At 45.9% G+C, this 22,626-nt stretch overlaps 1 protein-coding gene across 3 annotated transcripts in view; it reads right to left on the bottom strand.

The window, feature by feature from the left end:
* arhgef9a (Cdc42 guanine nucleotide exchange factor (GEF) 9a) overlaps positions 1-8,390 on the bottom strand; it is a gene marked incomplete at its 3' end in the record, with an annotated part of 23,991 nt that extends 15,601 nt beyond the window's left edge. For 2 of the 3 annotated variants that reach the window (XM_083651620.1, XM_083651621.1), the window contains exons 1-2: positions 8,250-8,390; positions 4,831-5,031 (exon numbers count right to left, since the gene is read on the bottom strand). In XM_083651620.1, the coding sequence (XP_083507746.1) occupies positions 4,831-5,031; positions 8,250-8,375 (327 nt within the window). In that variant the 5' untranslated portion in view covers positions 8,376-8,390. Of the gene's footprint in view, positions 1-4,830; positions 5,032-7,691; positions 7,782-8,249 lie in introns of all 3 variants that reach the window. The other variant, XM_083651619.1, reaches the window with a different exon arrangement.
* Positions 8,391-22,626: the final 14,236 nt, after the last annotated feature.

Raw genomic sequence — 22,626 nt, 5'->3', positions numbered from 1 at the left:
ACTTGTTCCACTTGGAACTTTCAAAAATCTAAGGAGAGACGTAGAAGCAGATTTCTTTCGTACTTGCACGTTTTTTTTTGTATTAATGTTGTAACTGCCTTTGCCTGTTTTATTGCACGTTTGTGCCTTGGTGTTTGTCTGTTTTAATGTCTTATCTCTATCTCTTTTATGCTGCTATCTTGGCCAGGCTTCCCTTGAAAAAGAGGTCTTTGTATCACAATGGGACTGACCTGGTTAAATAAAGGTTAAATAAAATATCTCAATTATAGTACTATTCATCCATCTTGAAAATTACCCCTTTCCGGAAATTAGATTTTCCTCATTTTTAGTATGTTATTTCACAATCCATTGAAAAACCTTTTATATTAATTTATTCAGGGTTAGGTGCTCATTTTTCTATTATATTGACTGGCTTAATGGGTAAGGTTTCTGTAAATTTGCCTATTTAAATATAACATTTCAGAAAACTTGTAGTACAAAGAAAAACATTGTCTTGTAAGTAATCAACTGGGGAAGTTGATTGGAAGTCATGATGATACCTATTAGTTACAAATTCCAATTCACTGGAATTTGGGGCCCCCTCTTGGGACGCCATCTTGTATTTGTCAACAAATAATTAACTGATGGTAATTTCACTGATTCAGTTGTATTCATTGAGTCCTAAAACCTAGAGGTAGACACCAAAACCACCTTTTTCTAGGTTGAATAGTAATTGAGATATACCGTAGCTATTTTAAGCCGCCATCTTGAGAATGGCCCCTTTTCAGAAGTCAGGCTTTCCTAGATTTGTAGTATGTTATTTAGCATGTCCAATGGTACCAGAATCCATTGAAAAACCATTTGCATCAATTTGTTCAGGGTTCAACCATATAATGACTGGCCTACCACAAATGTAACAAGTAGGCATTCACTTCTTAGGTCTTATGGCATCGCTAATGCCTTGCAGTAAACAAGTTATGCCAAAATAATTCATCAAATATAATTAAATTGTATCAACACAAATATCCCTCTCTAGAACCCTTTGACAGGCCAAAAACAATTTTGTGGATGTCTGACTTTGGCCCCAATTTGGCTGTCCCATTCTTGTGCTTAATTAAAGCTACGCCCTGAAGCTTTGGCACGGTGGCAGCCAGTTTTACTGTAAGTCTTTGCTATTTCACACTCCACCACCCAGAAGTCCCTCTGTCGCCGCTGCCATGTCAGTAAAGGTGCGTTCACACCGAGATATTTATTTTTCGCTCTGTTGCTCAAGTCAACCCTTTGGAATCGCTCTGTCGCTCTGTTTAAATCGCTCATCAACAGGCACACGAAATGACGGACATGTGGGGGATATACTGTAACGTTACGCAATGTCATGATATTTGTCCACTACGAGCCACCGTCATTGTTTACAAGCTAAAGCCTATCAGCGTGCTCCTAATGCGAGCTCCATACCGGTAGGACAGACTTCACTTCATGTCAGCTGTCAGGCTGTCAATGTGGTTTGTTGCCATACAATGAACCAGCGGTTTGTTCCAAGCCAGTGTGATCTTTGACTCGCTCTCACACGGCAGCCAATCAGCGTTGAGCGGCGAGCGACTGATGCCAGCGTATTTTCGCTCGAGTTGGGATATTTAATCTCGAGCGACGAGCAAATTTTCTCCCTATCGCTCTGTCTCTGCCGCTCGGACGCCCAGCGATTTTTCTCCCAGGCGAATATACGCTCAATCGCTCGTTTGCCTTGACTTTGTATGTAAACTCGACGCCAGCGAAAAACTTTAATAGGTCGGTGTGAACGCACCTTAAAGGCCGGCTTTACCGTGGGGAATATGAATATATATTAAATCTCACGCCCCTAAGGTTTTCGAATCCGTTGAAATTCTTGAAATTGGTTGTTTCCCGCCAGAGATATCACCAGAAATCCACTGTGTGTGTGTGTGGGGGGGGGGGGGGGGTGGTGGAGGGGAGGGGCGGGTGCGGGGACCCGAAATACTACATTTCCCACAATGCACTGGGCTCGCGTGCCCACCCCTCAGGCATTTGGCTGATATCAAACTCCAGTAGGTGGCGGTAATGCACAAATATGCTTGCCAACCGCCATAAAAGTCGAAGAAGAAGAAGGCTTCGACATAAAAAGATTTAGTAGAAGAAGAAAAAATTACAAAACATAAAAAAAAAAAAAAACTCCAAATTGCACCAAATTTAAACGGTAGTATATATGTCGGGAGATGTCTTCATAAAAAAAAATCATGCATTTAAGGCATTTTTGTAGGAGTTTGATGTTGTAACCATTTCATGTAAAAATGTGTAAAATCGGGTACATTGCTCAGCGTTGATTTCGTTACTTCAACGCACCTACTACTAGATGTAAAATTTGACGAGCTTTCCAATGCCGCCAGTCCCGTGTCTGCCCGTGCTTCCGTTCCAGAGATATGGGCCCCTATCGTTGCATCGGCGCAGTTTCTAGGCCGAGCGGCAGGCGCAGATCAAAGCAGTGGGCGTGGAAAGGCGCACTTGATATCGTCGTGCTGGCGCTAGATGCAGCCCAAAGCATTACAACCACGCCTTTTAGGCGTAAAATTATGCACCGTCATGCTCATTGGATAAGTGCAATAAACGAATCGCACGCTTGCCTTTTTAGCTCCAATTCCAGTGATCCCGCAAAACCAGACGAAAGCCAAACGCTCTGCCCCCCCCCCCCTCCCTTCATCCAGCCTGTCTGTCTGCATTATAGGCTATTATTCCATATTATTATGCTTCTCAAACCAATCTAACTGCAGTTTCAATACTGCAAGCATGTAAATACGCTACACTATAGCAAGATCAAAGTGAAAATAATGTTCTATGCATCAGCTAGAAAAATATAGCCTATTAGATTGGTGAAAGTTTGTCCAGAAAGATATCATTTTCTCTCGCCTGCTGCAGGAAGGATGATGCACATAAATATACCCTACATTATGTCAAGTCATTGCATAAATGTGTTTTTATTGTAAAACTAAATGTGAAATAGGGCCAAGTTATTGGACGGACATCACAGTATAGCAGATGCCATTAGAAGCGCGTTCCGAAGCGCGTTCCGCTGTTACTTCTCTAAATCACGTTAACTCGACAAGGGGTATATATATGCCCAGGAGGACATATATGTTTCACATAGGGTGGTGTTTTCATTTCGAGGTTTTATTTGGTCCAATATTGAAATGTTGACAATGGCAGGCTGTGTTACCATTACACATTAATTTAGAACTACCTTTTATATCTATTTTGGCTCATTTGGTGGCTATTTAGTAGCGAAATGAAGAAACACAATGCATGCTGGGAACTCAGAGAGAGAGAGAGAGAAGGGTGACAGAGAAGAAGCAGTGAAGGCAAAGAATAGGCCTGCTTTTCAAAAGCGCAAAGCGCTAAATGTAGGCCAGCTCCCAAGATATGACTAGGCTGGTATTTAGCGCCGACACGCCCACTTTGGGACTGCGCCACGCCCATTCGGCCTAAAGCGCATTTGGCAGCCTAAAGCCTATTGCTATCTTGCCGAAACAGGCGCAAGGCACGTTTTTTTGCGGTTAAGGCCCGTAATAGCGCCGATGGCCTGTGGGAGAATAGAGCCCCATGGTCTCTTTGCAAGGAGCTATGGAAAGCTAACCTAGCTACCATAGGCTAGGCGGTTGAAAAAAGATGGCTGCCTTTTGCTTTTCTTTGAGACCTCTGAAGGGGCGTGGAGGACCTCTAGAGGCGGGACCATGGCTCACAACACTTGTAGTTCATAGGCGCTCGACTTCCGCAAGGCGGACTCGGGCCAGATGACGTGTAACGCGTCGGCTGGCCCGAAAAATATGTGAGAGATGGTTGATAGGTCAGGCAGGGAAGCACCAATTTCAAAAATTTCAACGGATTCGAAAACCTTAGGGGCGTGAGATTTAATATATATTCATATTCCCCACGGTAAAGCCGTCCTTTAAGTGAAAGGGTAAATAAACACTCAACCTTTTTGTTTTGCTTCCTAAACTCAAATTTAATCCAAATAACACGATGAAAGTTACGAAATCACGATGAAAATTCTGTTATTTTTAAGATATAGTGGGCATCTTCTTTGTTTGACAAAATGCGAACACTTTCGCTGCATGAACATGAACATTTCTAGTGAAGCAATTATCATATCAATGCTTTTTCTCGCTATTAGTTTTGACATAATACAATGCAAGCCTATGTGGGTAAAACACAACATTTGCTAAAGTCATTTTGAGTCTTAAGCGTCTTAAGTCTTTCTTTCTTTCACTTAAAGTTAAAGCACTGTAATGTTAGGTTAACCGATCTAAAATGACCTGGGCATTTAAAAAAGGTCTTGCCATGCTAATTTCTTTTTATCAAAAAGCAATTAACATTATCTTAACATTTGTTAACATTGTAACATTAAATGCACGTTTGAATCCCGCTGAAACTGAAATGTACTGCGCTGGTATAAAAATGACTTGTACCACTAGCCAAAGCCAAGGCTTTTGTTTCGTTTTCATTTAGATGTGAATAGCTGCCTTTCTCCCAGTGAGGCTGCTGCCAGTGCTGTGTGCAGTTGACAGCCTATAATTTCATATCTAACTAGAGGAGAATGTGTTTTTGGGGGTGTTTTTTGGGGCAAATTTGGGTCTGAAAGCGTGAGAGAGTCATTCGCATTTGTCTTCTCACACTGACAGTTGGCAGCCTTGGCCTACCATTACATTCTGTGTGACTCCTGCCTTGGCCCAGAAGTGCGTACGTGTGTGTGTGTGTGTGTGTGTGTGTGTGTGTGTGTGTGTGTGTGTGTGTGTGTGTGTGTGTGTGTGTGTGTGTGTGTGTGTGCGCACATGTGGTGTGTAGTACCTCACAGATGTCCTTGAGGTGTTTGATGTAGTGTCTCTCTGTGCTCATGATCTCATTAATGACGTTCGCTCTCATCTGGTCGCGGTTCTGGAGGGGCGAGCCCAGACACAGGCAGTCATTGGTCGGGTCCATGTGACCGTTGTGCACCTCACTGGTCCCCTCGGCTGGCTCCACCCCCCCATCCTCCTGGTTCACCCACAGCTGAGGAACGGCAACACACGTGCACACATGCACCCACATACATTGAATGCATGTACACACATATACACCAACATCAAACACATGCGCACGTGCATAAACACACACACACACACACACACACACACACACACACACACACACACACTTGAGTGAGAAATGTGTAGATAAATATCAATATTTAATAGCATATTTGGTGTGCAATAATCTAATTACATACATCCCCATCATAGCATCTGTGAAAAGCTACAGTATAAGTATTCATACCACAAAATCTTTCTCATCTACATAGTACTATTTATTTTTAGTAATAGTCAATCTGAGTATGAATGCACCCACTCATGTTCGTGCACACCCATATATACCCATATACCCCCACCCACCCACACCTACACACACAGCCTCATATGATGAGGGGTGCTCTGGTGGTAGTTTGGACAGTGAGTGAGACTCTTGGTCCAGCATGTCACAAAGGTGAGGGACATGCTGCCAAACACAAGCCTCTGTCTGGGCCTGGTGCCCAGAGGAGATCCAGGGCCCGACTCCTGCCCAATCTGTGCCCAGAAATCTCTCCGATACACATCTATGGATGCACGCACTCACACACACACACACACACACACACACACACACACACACACACACACACACACACACACACACACACACACACACACATACTCACATTTTTCTCACACGCATGCCATGCCAACACATACACACACACACGCACGCACGCACACACACACACACACACACACACAGAGGCCCACATACATAGGGTATTCCACTCAGAAAGTGAGTGTGGTTTCAGATGCCCAGCAGCCAACACCTGATGACACAGTTTGCCAAGAGAACATCAAAGAGCCGACGGGTAGAATGCCAAACACAAGATGAGGAATGCAGCGCCACAGACAAGCAGAGTGACGGGTGGGAGAGCACTTGACTGCACACCAGGACGAGCAGCGCAACATTAAGACTAAGAAATAGTCAGAGTCAATAGTAAATAGAGTAGAGTACTGAAAGAAGAACCCATACTTAAAATAGAAATGGCCAAGAATAATGATTTCAAAATACAGTTATATATATATATATATATGTATATGTATATATATATTCAGTACTATATATAGATTTAAATTTGAGTGTAGACGTTTAAGAATGTCTTTACTCTTGACTCGTCCGATCTGCCTCTCTATCGGCCCCGTAGAGGATGATGTGCAAAGGTTATGGTAACGCTGATGTTTGGTAATGCTGGGGGAACGTTGCGTGGAAAGACTGAAGGTTATGGGAACGTTGGTGATGTTTGGTAATGCTGGGGGAACGTTGTGTGGACAGACTGAACGTTATGGGAACGTTGGTGATGTTTGGTAATGCTGGGGGAACGTTGACGTGGACAGACTGAAGGTTATGGGAACGTTGGTGATGTTTGATAATGCTGGGGGAACGTTGACGTGGACAGACTGAAGGTTATGGGGACATTGGTGATGTTTGGTAATGCTGGTGGAACATTGACATGGACAGACTGAAGGTTATGGGGACATTGGTGATGTTTGGTAATGCTGGTGGAACATTGACGTGGACAGACTGAAGGTTATGGGAACGTTGGTGATGTTTGATAATGCTGGGGGAACGTTGACGTGGACAGACTGAAGGTTATGGGGACATTGGTGATGTTTGATAATGCTGGTGGAACGTTGACGTGGACAGACTGAAGGTTATGGGAACGTTGGTGATGTTTGTTAATGCTGGTGGAACATTGCGTGGACAGACTGGAGCAGGGCGGGGGAACAGTGATGTTTGATAATGCTGGGGGAACGTTGACGTGGACAGACTGAAGGTTATGGGAAGATTGGTGATGTTTGGTAATGCTGGGGGAACATTGACATGGACAGACTGGAGCGGGGGGGCGAGGCGGGTGGGCTGGATAGGTGGGTGGGTGAGGCTGGTTAACGCACCTTTGACGTGGTGTTTTTGAACCGTGGAGTTGCTATGGGGTTGATATAGAAAACCTGTTTTGTTTGGGGCTGAGGAGGGTAGGGTTCCACCTTGGGGAGAGAGAATTGGTGATGTTTGGTAATGCTGGTGGAACGTTGACGTGGACAGACTGAAGGTTATGGGGACATTGGTGATGTTTGATAATGCTGGTGGAACGTTGACGTGGACAGACTGAAGGTTATGGGAACGTTGGTGATGTTTGATAATGCCGGGGGAACGTTGACGTGGACAGACTGGAGCAGGGCGGGGGAACAGTGATGTTTGGTAATGCTGGGGGAACGTTGCGTGGACAGACTGAAGGTTATGGGAACATTGGTGATGTTTGATAATGCTGGGGGAACGTTGCGTGGACAGACTGAAGGTTATGGGAACATTGGTGATGTTTGGTAATGCTGGGGGAACATTGACGTGGACAGACTGAAGGTTATGGGAACATTGGTGATGTTTGGTAATGCTGGGGGAACGTTGACATGGACAGACTGAAGGTTATGGGAACGTTGGTGATGTTTGGTAATGCTGGGGGAACGTTGACGTGGACAGACTGAAGGTTATGGGAACATTGGTGATGTTTGATAATGCCGGGGGAACGTTGACGTGGACAGACTGGAGCGGGGGGGCGAGGCGGGTGGGCTGGATAGGTGGGTGGGTGAGGCTGGGAAACGCACCTTTGACGTGGTGTTTTGGAACCGTGGAGTTGCTATGGGGTTGATATAGAAAACCTGTTTTGTTTGGGGCTGAGGAGGGTGGGGTTCCACCTTGGGGAGAGAGGATGACAGAACAGAAAGACACTTTGTGGTTGACGGTCAGTCGGCCTGGGGATGGAGGGGTGCTCATGGACATGGGGCTCTGCTTGCTTTCCTCTTGAAGCCTTCAAACCGGCATGTGAGCGAAGGTACGGGAAAACACACCTGCGCTAACCCATTGTGTTGGCCTTATTGCAGCTCAGATACAGGTTAGCTTACATAAACATGGTGTAAAGTGAGGGCTGGTTCTGTATATTACACTGGCTTTCAAGGGTAGGAGTCAGCGGCGCTGCCAAGCTAAAAAAAAAAAGCTCATCAGCATTCTACGTTTTGTCCTCCCAGAACAGCAGATGGAGGCGTTTAGCTAGCTGTTCTCTCTGATCTCATGTCTGTATGTATGTATTATTAAAATAAAGGCATTATGTGTGTTGTTGTTGTGTCTATTGGCGGTGGCCGTGCCGCGGCTGGAGGTGAACTCACCCGTACGAAGCTGGCGGGGAACCATCCCTCCTCCTCGTCAATCTGCCCCCACCACCAGTCCTTGTTGGAGGCGTCCAGCACCTTGATGACGTCACCGGCCTTAAACGCCAACTCCCGGTCCGCCATGGTCACATGGTCCCATACCGCCTCAGCGCTGACGATTGAACCTCCGCTTATCAACTGGAGAGGTTGGAGGGAGAGAGAGAGAGAGAGAGAGAGAGAGAGAGAGAGAGAGAGAGAGAGAGATTGGGAACTATATTCATGTCGTATGTCTGTTATGGAAACAGAACTGAAATCGCGCCACATGATCCACATGATTGTAAAACAGCATTAGATTAAATTTGGGGGTGATGGTAACATAGTACTTCCCCACTTGGCCACATAGACCCACTCCGATTACTAATGGGTGCAAATACACACCCTCAAAGCTAGGGTCCATTAGCCACTTAGCATTGCAAATAGGAACCACACACAACACAATAGCTAACACATTAGTCTAGCTCACAACGCAACACAACACAACAAACACCAAACAACAAAGCCATTAGTGGAGGATGAAAGAACACAGCGTTCAGAAGCACAGCACCCAGTCTTCTCCTCACAGGCAGGGAGGGTAATTGGCTCATTATGACATTAGAATAATTACATGTGTTAATGTGATATAAATGTTGAGGAGCAGCAAACAAATGTGCGGGGATAATGTCCCTTCTCTCACACTGTCACCAGAGCTGCTTCTTGCATCTGCAGTCACGCGGTCTTTGACAAAACGTGGATGGATGACTCATCAAATCTTTCCTATGGATTTGATCGTCGTGAATAAATAACGTAGATATTATGCGACACTGGAACTTAATGTTTCAACGCTGCTGAACAAGTGTGAGCAGAGTCTGTGTTATGTGCACGCATGGGGGAGCACACGTGCCACACCTTCAGACATCAAAAAAAGGGGAGGATTTCGAGACTTTGTATAAGAACTGAATGGCATAGTGTTATGATTTTAGCATCTAATAATTATTAAAAGTGCTGTAGTGAAAGAGAAAGAAGGTAGTGACGGGTGTAAGCTATGTGTACATTATTTCAAGAAAGCAAAATAAGAAAAAAAATAGAACCTTTCCTGTTTAAACAACCTTTGTGGCCATCGAGCCTAGTATTTCTACGTTTACAAGGTGCACTTGAATGCACCATGAAGTCCCTGTCGGGCGCCTGCAGATGCACCGATCGATTAGTGGAGATCGTAGACTGTACAGCAGAGGAGATGGATAGCGTGACCGCTCTCTTCACGTGCATGCCAGGAAACGCTACATTTGCTGTAGCTGTGCTGTTGTCTGGGTGGTAACAGTAGAGCGGCAGGGCAGGCTACACGATGTACAGTGCCAGAAACAGCTTGTGATAACGAGGGAAAAATACAGGGGGGGGGGGGATTGTGACCCCGGGAGAGGGCAATGGAAACCGGGAGTCTCCTGGGAAAATGGCGAGGCTTGGCCAGTATGTGGGGGGAGGGTCTGTGTGCTGTGAGCGCCTGCCAGGTGACCAGTGGCTCTGGAGAGGGGAAAGGTTCTCCTCATTAAAGGGCGAGAGACAGCAACACAGAATGTTCCTGACAGCGACGTGGCCCTCACATCATCCATCTAGCAAACAGCAGCGCTATCCATCACACTGAGGAATAGCTTTGTTGCCTTGAAACTGGCATGCACCCACACACACACACACACACACACACGCGCGCACGTTCCATCTTTGACCCGCGCGCGCATCTGTGGCATGGCTAGGAACTCGTTGTTCCAACTGTGTCCTGTTGTTCTTCCTATTTGTTCTAATTGTTCTCTCTCCGACACGGGGTTCGTCTGCATTCTCCAGTCCACAGCGAACAACCGTGCACCCACCCAGGCCTGGTGTGGGCCTGGGTGCCCGCGCAGCAGCCCGCGCTAACCAAGCCCGACAGGATCTGCTTCGTCTCTAGCTATGGGGGCTACCAACGGCCTGGAGACAGGGAGGGATGTCACATGGATGGACTTGGAATGAGTTGTTTACTTGCATTATAGTTCATCAGCATAATAGTGTTTTTTGTGTTTTTTCCTCTCGGCCACAACAGATGCTGCATTTCCTTCTCAAGTCACATCTTTTAAATTAGCCTCATCCCCAGGAAAACCAAATCCCTCGATGAGAGCACCTTTTGAAATGCATCCGATCATAAGAGGGCCTATTGTACACCAGCACAATTGTACGTACGGTATGTGCCGCTGATGCAGTGTACTTGTGAGTGTGTTTGCTAATCCAAGCCCCATGACGATCTATGCTCTCAAACTCAGCAGCTCCGTCGGCCTTAAACCTGTGTACAAGCCCACCTCCCTGATGGGGTTGAGTTGCTGAGACTGCTATGGGGGGGGGGGGGGGGGGGGGGATATAAGCCAATCAGGGCGGAGGAGTGAACATGGGGAGGGACATCCATGCCTGGAAGGGAAAGAAGAGCCGTCGTCATGGCGACAGATGAGGATGCTCCACTGGTATTGACAAGATGATGGGATGAGGCAAGGACACTTCAGGGTGCACCACGATATTCCAAAATAGGGGTTTGTCTCGGTGTGTATGTGTTAGGTGTGTATGTGTTAGGTGTGCATGTGTTAGGTGTGTATGTGTTAGGTGTGCATGTGTTAGGTGTGTATGTGTTAGGTGTGTATGTGTTAGGTGTGCATGTGTTAGGTGTGTATGTGTTAGGTGTGTATGTGTTAGGTGTGTATGTGTTAGGTGTGTATGTGTTAGATGTGTATGTGTTAGGTGTGTATGTGTTAGGTGTGTATGTGTTAGGTGTGCATGTGTTAGGTGTGTATGTGTTAGGTGTGTATGTGTTAGGTGTGTATGTGTTAGGTGTGTATGTGTTAGGTGTGTATGTGTTAGGTGTGTATGTGTTAGGTGTGTATGTGTTAGGTGTGCATGTGTTAGGTGTGCATGTGTTAGGTGTGCATGTGTTAGGTGTGCATGTGTTAGGTGTGTATGTGTTAGGTGTGTATGTGTTAGGTGTGTATGTGTTAGGTGTGTATGTGTTAGGTGTGTATGTGTTAGGTGTGTATGTGTTAGGTGTGTATGTGTTAGGTGTGTATGTGTTAGGTGTGTATGTGTTAGGTGTGCATGTGTTAGGTGTGTATGTGTTAGGTGTGTATGTGTTAGGTGTGCATGTGTTAGGTGTGTATGTGTTAGGTGTGTATGTGTTAGGTGTGTATGTGTTAGGTGTGCATGTGTTAGGTGTGTATGTGTTAGGTGTGCATGTGTTAGGTGTGCATGTGTTAGGTGTGTATGTGTTAGGTGTGTATGTGTTAGGTGTGTATGTGTTAGGTGTGTATGTGTTAGGTGTGTATGTGTTAGGTGTGCATGTGTTAGGTGTGTATGTGTTAGGTGTGTATGTGTTAGGTGTGCATGTGTTAGGTGTGTATGTGTTAGGTGTGTATGTGTTAGGTGTGCATGTGTTAGGTGTGTATGTGTTAGGTGTGCATGTGTTAGGTGTGTATGTGTTAGGTGTGCATGTGTTAGGTGTGTATGTGTTAGGTGTGTATGTGTTAGGTGTGTATGTATACAAACATGGGATGCAGCCAGGACAGGTGTAGTGACCACAATGTGGTTGCTATAATCACTAAGTTGCTAAATATTTACATGACAAACCAATCGCATTAGTGAATCCATTGAAATGAACATTTCCACGTCAAGGAAGTGAAAAGGTACATCATGTAGGCCTCTCTGTATGCAGCTTTTAGCTAGCGGATGTCATTGAGTCGGTTGATTGGATCAGCTCTCATATGGCATTGGGCTGGGAGGCGGGGTAACAATAGCTCCATATCTCAGGCCTCTCCACTACAGGGACATAGGAGGATTACCGCAAAGACATGTGTCACGCTGCCATGGAAACAGCACCCAGATGAATAGTGCTCAAACGTGTTGGGGTCAATCCATTTTTGATTCAGGTAGAGGATTTTCATTATGAATCATACTGTATATGATGGATAGTATAAAAAAAACATGCAGGAATAAATACACAATCCCAAAACAGTTTGGCCTTACCATAACCATGCCCGCCCGACACCGGGATCTCCGCCTGCAACAGCTCGCACCACAGAGGAGCCTTGGCACTCGGGTCAGTCTTACTTCTTTCTGCCCTGCTGTAACGCCTGCTTGCCTTAATCCCCCCCTCTGCTCCCCAACCCCCTCTTCTTCCCAACACCACTCCATTTTCAGCCCCATTCACTCCAAGCACACTCTCCCCCAGTCTCCTCATCAATCTGCTGTAATGTAGGCGACGGAAAGAGCGAGGGAGAGAGAGAGAGAGAGAGAGAGAGAGAGAGAGATCCGTTCACAGCCAATGTTCCTCACTCCCTGCTCATTTCCCCATCCCTCCATCTCCCTAACAAGATCAGCACTGCCCTCTCCAATAAATCCCCGCCCCGCCCCCGCCCCGCCCCCAACATGTCTGAATAAATTAAAAAGCATTACATAATCGATCTCTCCAATTCCACCCTGGGTACAGCCTGATACCTAGCTTGATCAAGGGGAAAACAGTCAACACATGCACACATATAGACACACACACAAACACAGAGGAGGCTGCCCCGACGCACTCTTCATCACCCGTGTGTCACTCTGACCTATGTCGTCGTCATGGTTACACTGCAGTTACAACAACATCAAAGATCCGAGGGCGACGCGGCCGCTTTAAAAACCTGCAAAACCTGTATTTGGGTCAATGCAAAATGAATGCAGAGGAATCTATCGCTTCGCCTGGATATATGGCAACACTTTCCCGTTTGCAGTTCAATCACAGGAAGGGACAATGACCAGGAAATAATATGTATGAAACTGAAACTAATATCATCTTTGCACCACAACACATCAGCATTCACTGCACTGGCAGCTCCACTGCATTCCCACATCCTCCATCTATCTATCCATAGCACAGCTGCACCAAAGCACCCCGCACACACTGTGCATCGCTTAGCAAACACACACACACACACACACACGCACACACACACACACACACACACACGCACACACACGCCTTTAGCCAGCCTTACCATGTTTGTGGCATGGAACTGTGCAGAGAGCCTATGCATGGAGAAGTCCAGGTTCATACAAGCATGATCATCAAACCCTTTGGGGAGGAGGTGTGGAGGTGACTGTCGTCCGGACCGCGCAGAGCCGAGGACGAGCCTGGGATGTCGCGTCAACGAGATGCTGTACGCCAGAAAGAGGCTTCTCTTTCCGACGCACCGAGCGAGTCTCGCGCGCCGTCCTCCCTGTGTCTGCCAACCCTAGTGTTATGTAATACACTTATGCCCTGAGTCTGGGAGCCAATCAAATATGCTCTGTCTAAAAACCGGTGAGAAATATACACACGTCGTCCACACACACACACACACACACACTCACACACACACACACACACACACACACACACACACACACACACACACACACATACACACACACACACACACACTCACACACACACACACACACACACACACCATTCCACACATCGACACTTCTGACTGCACAGCATTTAACAGAACTCTATTAGGAGGCACCTGCCCTCAGGGGATTATTTCAAATGTGTGAACACCAGGGACGTGTGCAGGAGGGCTCAGCTTCAAAGAGGAGCTACACAGATAACACTCACACACACTAGAATACGCCGATGCACACATTCACACACACACACACACACACACACACACACACACACACACACACACATTCACACACACACACACACACACACACACACACACTTGGAGGCGCATACATGTGAACGCACGTCTTTAAGCAGCACTCTGTTATTTGCTGCTAGCCAACCGGGTGATATAAGCCAAGCCACTGCAATGTACGACACTACGATGCTATGTTGACAGGCCTGCTGGGGGTCCCTGCTGGGACGGAGGTTTGTGCATTGTGCCACAGCGAGGAGGAACACATGCTCACGCGCCCACATGCCACCGCATGTGAGAGAGGTATCTCTGTTCCTAATACATGGCTGCCACACACTGCACTACAACAGTTACCACTTACCTAGATGCGCGCATGCATGCACCTGCACACACACACACACACACACACACACACACACACACACACACACACACACACACACACACACACACACACACACACACACAGCACTTAGTCTGGAGTGTGAGAGAGAGAGAACAGATCTTCAAAAACGAGACATTCATAGGACATACTATTAATAGCACAGCATGGACAGCTCTGGGATAGGGCTTTTAGCATATCTATTTCTGACATTCATTCAACATTTATGACACCTGCCTCCAATCCTTTATAGCACACTGCATGTGGGGGGGGGGGAATGGAAAGGCATTTTTTATTTGACATGTCTTTTTGCTTGGATATTTGTTTCAGCTGTTTTTTAAGAAATATGCACATCGATTGAAATAATAATAACTAGTCACTATACGGTGCGGGCTTCAAAAGCAGGTACACACTGACATTTTGCAGGTGGGACAATTCTAAATATTTTGGGCTATGAAATGGGAGCTGAGTGAGTGCATCTAAAATGGGGGAAACCGGGAAGTGATGGAGGCAGGCCGTCCTCTAGGCCTAGCCCCTGCCTGCTATTGGTCACTGTGTTGCAGTGAGAGATTACAGTGATGATCCGTACTGTATTTGATCCTAAAGCACGAGCACAAAGCTCTCCTTTGCACCACAATTTCGCTAAACATCACAATCACTTGACTGGAGAGATTTACTGCTGCCCAGGCATTAGCTGCTGCGATACTGTGCTTTCAATTTCCCATCATAGAAAAACAAATCCTGACGCAGCAGGATTGCCGGGATTCAAAAAGAGCATCGTATTCAGTTATGACCTAACATTGCACAAATAGAACAACCATGCGCAAAATTGGCATAATAATACAACATGGAGGGGAGAGGGAAATCAACGTAGAGGGGGGCGGGGGACATGTTTATATGCGGGGGATATGAATTCCCAGTCACCACAAAAGGTAAGAACATCACAGATTTGTACCCGCACAACTACCACCACCACCACCACCACCACCAAGACACTATAGCTGCCACAAACGGTGAGAGGACACAAAAGACATAACGGAGGATTCAGGGGGAGGGGGAGATAACAGAAATACATTATGTTGTACCAACGTCATTCATTTCAACGCGTAGCCGTGATGGAGCGCCGGGTGTCCCCGCTCTCGACCAACGCGCACTCCCCCTCTCTCCTCCTCCTCCTCCTCCTCCTCCTGCTCGCCTCCCGTGCGAAACGGTGGTGCTGTGCGAAGCGGCCCCCAAGCGCCAGCGATCCATTTAACGAGTACCGAGGATGAACATCAACAGCACGTTCACAAGCACCAGAAACGCGATCACCGTGAACACCGCGCACGTCTGGACGTCCAAGGCCATGGCGCAGCGCTGCGGGCCGATGCTGAAGATGAGATGCGCTCTCAATGCTCTCCGTCTAGACGCGTAATAGCGGCCCAGAAATCCACCATTACAGTAAGGCAAGAAATGGAAGGGGGAAAAAAGAAAAATGGAAAGATATAAGCCTCTACGCCTCTTCACACTAGAACAGATGCATCCTCACCATCATCATCATCATCAGTCTGCACCGCGATTTCTCCTCGCTAGTGTCAACACCCGCCGGTGCTCGCCTCTCTGCCCCTAAAACCGACCGACTCTCAGCGCTCTCACTCAGGCCAATAGCTTCTCCAAGCACATAACAGAGAGGCTGTGTGTGCGCAGGCTGTCCGCTGCTGCCGAGCCTGCCTTCCAGTGAGTAGGGACCAGGGGAGAGCGGCTGTGAGGCTGAGAGAGGCAGTCCTGCATGAATACTGATCAGCGCTCCACTGCGAGACTACCGGCATCAGCGATCACCAGGAGGCAGGGGAGGGGTGGGGTGGGGTGGGGAGGGGATGGGAGGGGAGACAGGGGAGGGGCACAATCTGCCCCTCGCTGACGATATCGACCACAGAGGCCAGAATCATAACCTCATTCATCTCTCACCCCCCATCTAAAAATATCACCATGCCATGGTGATTTATCATTTATCATTAACAGCCGCGTGATGGAGGAGAATAAATGTCAAGATAATGGAATGTGCTTTCCTCAAAGTGTTCACCATCTCATAATTTCATTGGCATAATGTCAGCCTTCTCTGCCAATTTCTCTGCGGTCATGCATCGATCAGATATGCCCGATATGATCACCCTGATAATCGACCACATTCACACTTTATCATCTCTGTTACAGGGCTCATCTAATGGGCAATGGCAAAGGATTTAAAGGTACCTGATAGGAATTCAAAATGTCCTCTATTTATAAACATACAGTATCATGAAGATGTTCAATGAAGACATTGTTGTCATCCATCCTTTCATTCAGGCCAGTTTGCAGCATTTTAATTAATAATACACTGTCTTTTCTGCCCGTGCTCTGCGCTCATGAGGACTTCTTAATGTAACTTTCAGTTCTACATTTAAAGCAATAAATTAATATGGAATCTAAACCCCTCCCCGTCCACATCCACACACAAAAACGCGGTCCAATTAGAAAGTCCCATTAGAAAGAAAATCCATAATACCGATGATGAATCTCACATTTTATTTCCCACGGCATGTAGCCTACAGGTGCACACTGCAATCAACCCTTGTTTCTAATTGGGTGCTCGAAACGGGAAGAGAACCTGTAAAAACTCAGAATCTGTGTCTTTTTGCCATGCAATAAGCTGAGGGGAATTACAGTATGCAGGTGGCACAGAACACAACTTTTATGGAGCGTAAAGGGGGGGGGGGGCAATGTGTGCCCCCTTGTTCATATCACAGCCATTTTTGAACTTAGCGGTATATATTCCGGCTTGGTCAGATGTTGCTACAGACACAATTGGCCGTGTCTGTGGGTGGGAGCCGGTGGGGTATGAGTCCTGGTCACTGCACTAGTGTCTCCTCTGGTCAGTCAGGGGGGAGGGGAACTGGGGGGAATAGCGTGATCCTTCCACGCTCTACGTCCTGACTGGGAAACGCCTCGCTGTTAGGTGAAAAGAAGCGGCTGGTGATTGCACATGTATCGGAGGAAGGATCTGCTAGTCTACTCTCCCCAGATTGGCAGAGGGGGTGGAGCAACGACCGGGACAGCAGGGAGAATTGGCCGGCCAAGTATAATTCAGGAGAAAATAGGAGAAAAATCTGAAAAAGGTCATCAACAAAATCTGTCCAGACGGACAGACAGACAAATACACATATAAACACCTGGCAAAATACTCAAAACCGCTTCTGTGGTAGTTATTTTACTTTTACTTTATTGATATTTGGCAGACGCCTTTCTCCAAAGCGACATACAACCAGGTTATAAAAACAGTACAGCAATAAATAAAACAAAAACAAGAAAAACAAGGAGCAAACAAATGTATAAACAGCAAGAATTAAAACAGATGAAGAGAGGATAGAAGAAGGCAGCAAGATAAAAGAGAAGAGAAATAAAAGTGCATGTGAATCGAAAGTGCATAGGGACTAGAGAGGTTGCTATTGTTCTCTCTTCAATAGGTGTCTCCAGGACCACATTTTGCCATGATCACACACACACACACACACACACACACACACACACACACACACACACACACACACACACACACACACACACACACACACACACACACACACACAAGTTAAAAAATAACACAACAACAACACACATTTGCACCCCTAGTGGTCACATAATAGTACTCTCCCTTGCAGAGACTAGATAAAATAGTGTACGACCAGCCGCAACAGTATGTGGCTGGTATTGTTTTCACCTTGTGAGTCTGTGTGTGTGTGTGTGTGTGTGTGTGTGTGTGTGTGTGTGTGTGTGTGTGTGTGTGTGTGTGTGTGTGTGTGTGTGTGTGTGTGTGTGTGTGTGTGTGTGTGTGTTTGTCTGATCAAGGCAAATGTGGATGTGGAGACACCTAATGGTGGTAACTACCACATAAGTGGTTTGAGTATTACCAAGTGTTTATATGTCTTTGTCTGTCTGCCTGTCTGTCTGTCATCTGTGTAGTTGACATCAAAATGAAGGCCACATTCGTTTTAAGTCGCGGGCGTCACGGCTGATGTGGTCCTATTACAAGATGGTCTATGTTTTGAGTCTTTGTCTATTGCCTCATGAGTAATTCATAGACATCTGATGATGTCAATCAATGTCATTTCTGTGAACAAGTGCATGTAAATAATCCATTGCTACAGAATGTTATAATATAACTGTGTTGATTATATCCAGAATTTACATTTTGTGATGATATTATAAACACAATTAATAGATTCAGCCGACTTGGTTGAGGGCATCAAGTATCATAAATGGGTCGTGAGGACATGGGAGCCAGCTACTTATTATTCATGAGCCTAATTGGACATGTACAAGCATGGCCTCTCAGAAAAACAATCAGCAGCAGCAGCAGCAGCAGCAGCAGCATTGTTATTTTGTATTGACACAGTGTTTGTAATGACTATCATTACAGACTCTAACTAGCGAGTTCAAAGGCTGTCCTTGACTAATGTTGGCTGTGACAGAGTGCTGCTTATACAAAATACAGTGGGCACTCATACACCAGGCAGTATGGTAGAAAATACAGTGGGCACTCATACACCAGGCAGTATGGTAGAAAGTACAGTGGGCACTCATACACCAGGCAGTATGGTAGAAAATACAGTGGGCACTCATACACCAGGCAGTATGGTAGAAAATACAGTGAGCACTCATACACCAGGCAGTATGGTAGAAAGTACAGTGAGCACTCATACACCAGGCAGTATGGTAGAAAATACAGTGGGCACTCATACACCAGGCAGTATGGTAGAAAATACAGTGGGCACTCATACACCAGGCAGTATGGTAGAAAGTACAGTGGGCACTCATACACCAGGCAGTATGGTAGAAAATACAGTGGGCACTCATACACCAGGCAGTATGGTAGAAAATACAGTGGGCACTCATACACCAGGCAGTATGGTAGAAAGTACAGTGAGCACTCATACACCAGGCAGTATGGTAGAAAATACAGTGGGCACTCATACACCAGGCAGTATGGTAGAAAGTACAGTTGGCACTCATACACCAGGCAGTATGGTAGAAAGTACAGTGAGCACTCATACACCAGGCAGTATGGTAGAAAGTACAGTGAGCACTCATACACCAGGCAGTATGGTAGAAAGTACAGTGGGCACTCATACACCAGGCAGTATGGTAGAAAATACAGTGGGCACTCATACACCAGGCAGTATGGTAGAAAATACAGTGGGCACTCATACACCAGGCAGTATGGTAGAAAATACAGTGGGCACTCATACACCAGGCAGTATGGTAGAAAATACAGTGGGCACTCATACACCAGGCAGTATGGTAGAAAATACAGTGGGCACTCATACACCAGGCAGTATGGTAGAAAATACAGTGAGCACTCATACACCAGGCAGTATGGTAGAAAGTACAGTGGGCACTCATACACCAGGCAGTATGGTAGAAAATACAGTGGGCACTCATACACCAGGCAGTATGGTAGAAAATACAGTGGGCACTCATACACCAGGCAGTATGGTAGAAAATACAGTGGGCACTCATACACCAGGCAGTATGGTAGAAAATACAGTGGGCACTCATACACCAGGCAGTATGGTAGAAAGTACAGTGGGCACTCATACACCAGGCAGTATGGTAGAAAATACAGTGGGCACTCATACACCAGGCAGTATGGTAGAAAATACAGTGGGCACTCATACACCAGGCAGTATGGTAGAAAGTACAGTGAGCACTCATACACCAGGCAGTATGGTAGAAAGTACAGTGAGCACTCATACACCAGGCAGTATGGTAGAAAATACAGTGGGCACTCATACACCAGGCAGTATGGTAGAAAATACAGTGGGCACTCATACACCAGGCAGTATGGTAGAAAATACAGTGGGCACTCATACACCAGGCAGTATGGTAGAAAGTACAGTGGGCACTCATACACCAGGCAGTATGGTAGAAAATACAGTGAGCACTCATACACCAGGCAGTATGGTAGAAAGTACAGTGGGCACTCATACACCAGGCAGTATGGTAGAAAATACAGTGGGCACTCATACACCAGGCAGTATGGTAGAAAATACAGTGGGCACTCATACACCAGGCAGTATGGTAGAAAGTACAGTGGGCACTCATACACCAGGCAGTATGGTAGAAAATACAGTGGGCACTCATACACCAGGCAGTATGGTAGAAAATACAGTGGGCACTCATACACCAGGCAGTATGGTAGAAAATACAGTGGGCACTCATACACCAGGCAGTATGGTAGAAAATACAGTGAGCACTCATACACCAGGCAGTATGGTAGAAAGTACAGTGAGCACTCATACACCAGGCAGTATGGTAGAAGTCACACAAGCATCAATCAATAGAAGGGCAATGTGCTTTATAGCTACATACCAGGAAGTAGCAGGGTGATTTTCCAAACCACAAACAAGTTGACTGTAGGCTTGGTACATTATAAAACTTTTTAAGACCTTTTAAAATGCCAGTTCCAATAAAATTTAAGAGCAATTTCAGAATAACCCGAAGACTAAAAAAAACAACATAACAAAATAAACAGTAAAGTAATACATCTGCAAAACCACAGATTTCTCACTCAAAAAGCAGCAAACAGCTATGTTTTTAAGATCTCTGAAACCATAATGTACCATTCAAATGCAACATCTACCCATATTCCAGTGACTGGGGTTCCTCAATGTGCCGTTACATGGTGCGACATGTTGTCACTATAAGGCAAAAATCTCTGAAGTTACAAACAGGCGTGTAGTGGTAAAACCTTCCAAGGTGAGTTAGTTTACCCACCTTGGCCACCTTGTTTCCCCTCATTGATTGATACAGGTGACCTGAAAATAGGTGAGTTAACTCTCTGCCTCCTTTCAAAGAGATGGGTAAACAGTGTTTACTTGCTATTACCCTCCACTACACCCCTGGTTACAATACTTGCGAGCAGTCTTTGTCTTGTCAGAGTCGCTGTTTTCTTCCATAATTGGAAACCTCAATTGCTGCCACATTGCACTTCAACTTGACAAAAGTGTCCTCAATTTCACCAGTCCATTTTGTAGCTTACTGCACCCACACAATAGCTGGGCTCACTGCAAGCGTGATGAGTAAAACTCTCTGGTGTTCAAACAGTGCTGTTATTAGACCGCAGGTGTAATCGCTAAGTTTTTTTTTTTTACTTCACCATGCATGTCGTCGGTTTTTGTATCGAGAATTTTCGTCTCCCCTGCAGGACAAACATACAGTAGAATTAGCTCATGGGTGGTGCTACCTACACGATCTGATTTCACCAAGTAACAATTTCTTCCTAGTATGGGCCGGGAAAACCCCGCCCCCGAAATCATTTGATTGGTCACCGCAATTGCTTCTTCCTGAAAATGTGCAGCAAGTATTTTTTTTTAGTTAAGATTAGGGTGTGAAAAAAGTGTAGCTCTGGGTGTGCTCGGTCCTATGGCTTAATGGATAAGGGGCTTCCCTTCCAATCTGATGACTGGGGTTCGATTCCCGGTTTTCCCGGACGGTTTCAGGAAGAAGCAATTGCGGCGACCAATCAAATGCGTTCTGGGCGGGGTTTTCTCGGCCCATACTAGGAAGAAATGTTGGTCCAAGAACAACTGTTACTTGGTGAAATCAGTTTGTGCGCTGGACCCACACAGAGAAACTTAGAAAAACATAGCCTACTGTGCTACCTTGCTCTTGGTGCAGACCCTTTCTGTTTAGAGCTCAATCAAAAGCTGCCCTAAAACACAGTATCTAGCAGATTTTGTGAGTGTGTAATACAAAAAACAAAAAACTATAACTATAAAAAAAAAAACTATAAAACTATTTTGACAAAAAATCTCAAAATCAGTAGCTCATGGATTTAAAGACCCAAAGCTTGACTTAACAAGGCTTTATAAGTAGATTTGGAATCAGTTGGGTATCATTGTACCCCAAACATTTGGTATGGCTGTACTGTACTAGTAGTCAGTGCCATTTCAAAATAAACATGAACAGATTGATCAAGGTTCACTGTTGCGAGTTACAGGGCAAAGTGGCTCTGGTTCCCATCTGTACATGTGCTTGCCATTGGCAAGAACATCCTTATTTTGGCTTGAATGTTCACTGTGATATTAAGAGGAATATTATATTACACATGAGCGCGCCCTGGCCTGCAGCATTTGCCCTGGTGCCCGTGCCGCACATTGTTGGCAGATCATGAGGGGAGGGCAAGATGGTCATGAATGAATTACTGCAGGAAAATAATATGGGCAAAATTGAGGAGGAGAAGAAGAAGAAGAAGAAGAAGAAGAAGAAGAAGAAGAAGAAGAAG

This window comes from Poromitra crassiceps, assembly GCF_964638095.1.
Source record: "Poromitra crassiceps genome assembly, chromosome: 15".
Classification (NCBI taxonomy): Eukaryota; Metazoa; Chordata; class Actinopteri; order Beryciformes; family Melamphaidae; genus Poromitra; species Poromitra crassiceps.
The sequence above is the reverse complement of the archived record's forward strand: the minus strand, read 5'-3'. Positions and strand labels throughout refer to the sequence as shown.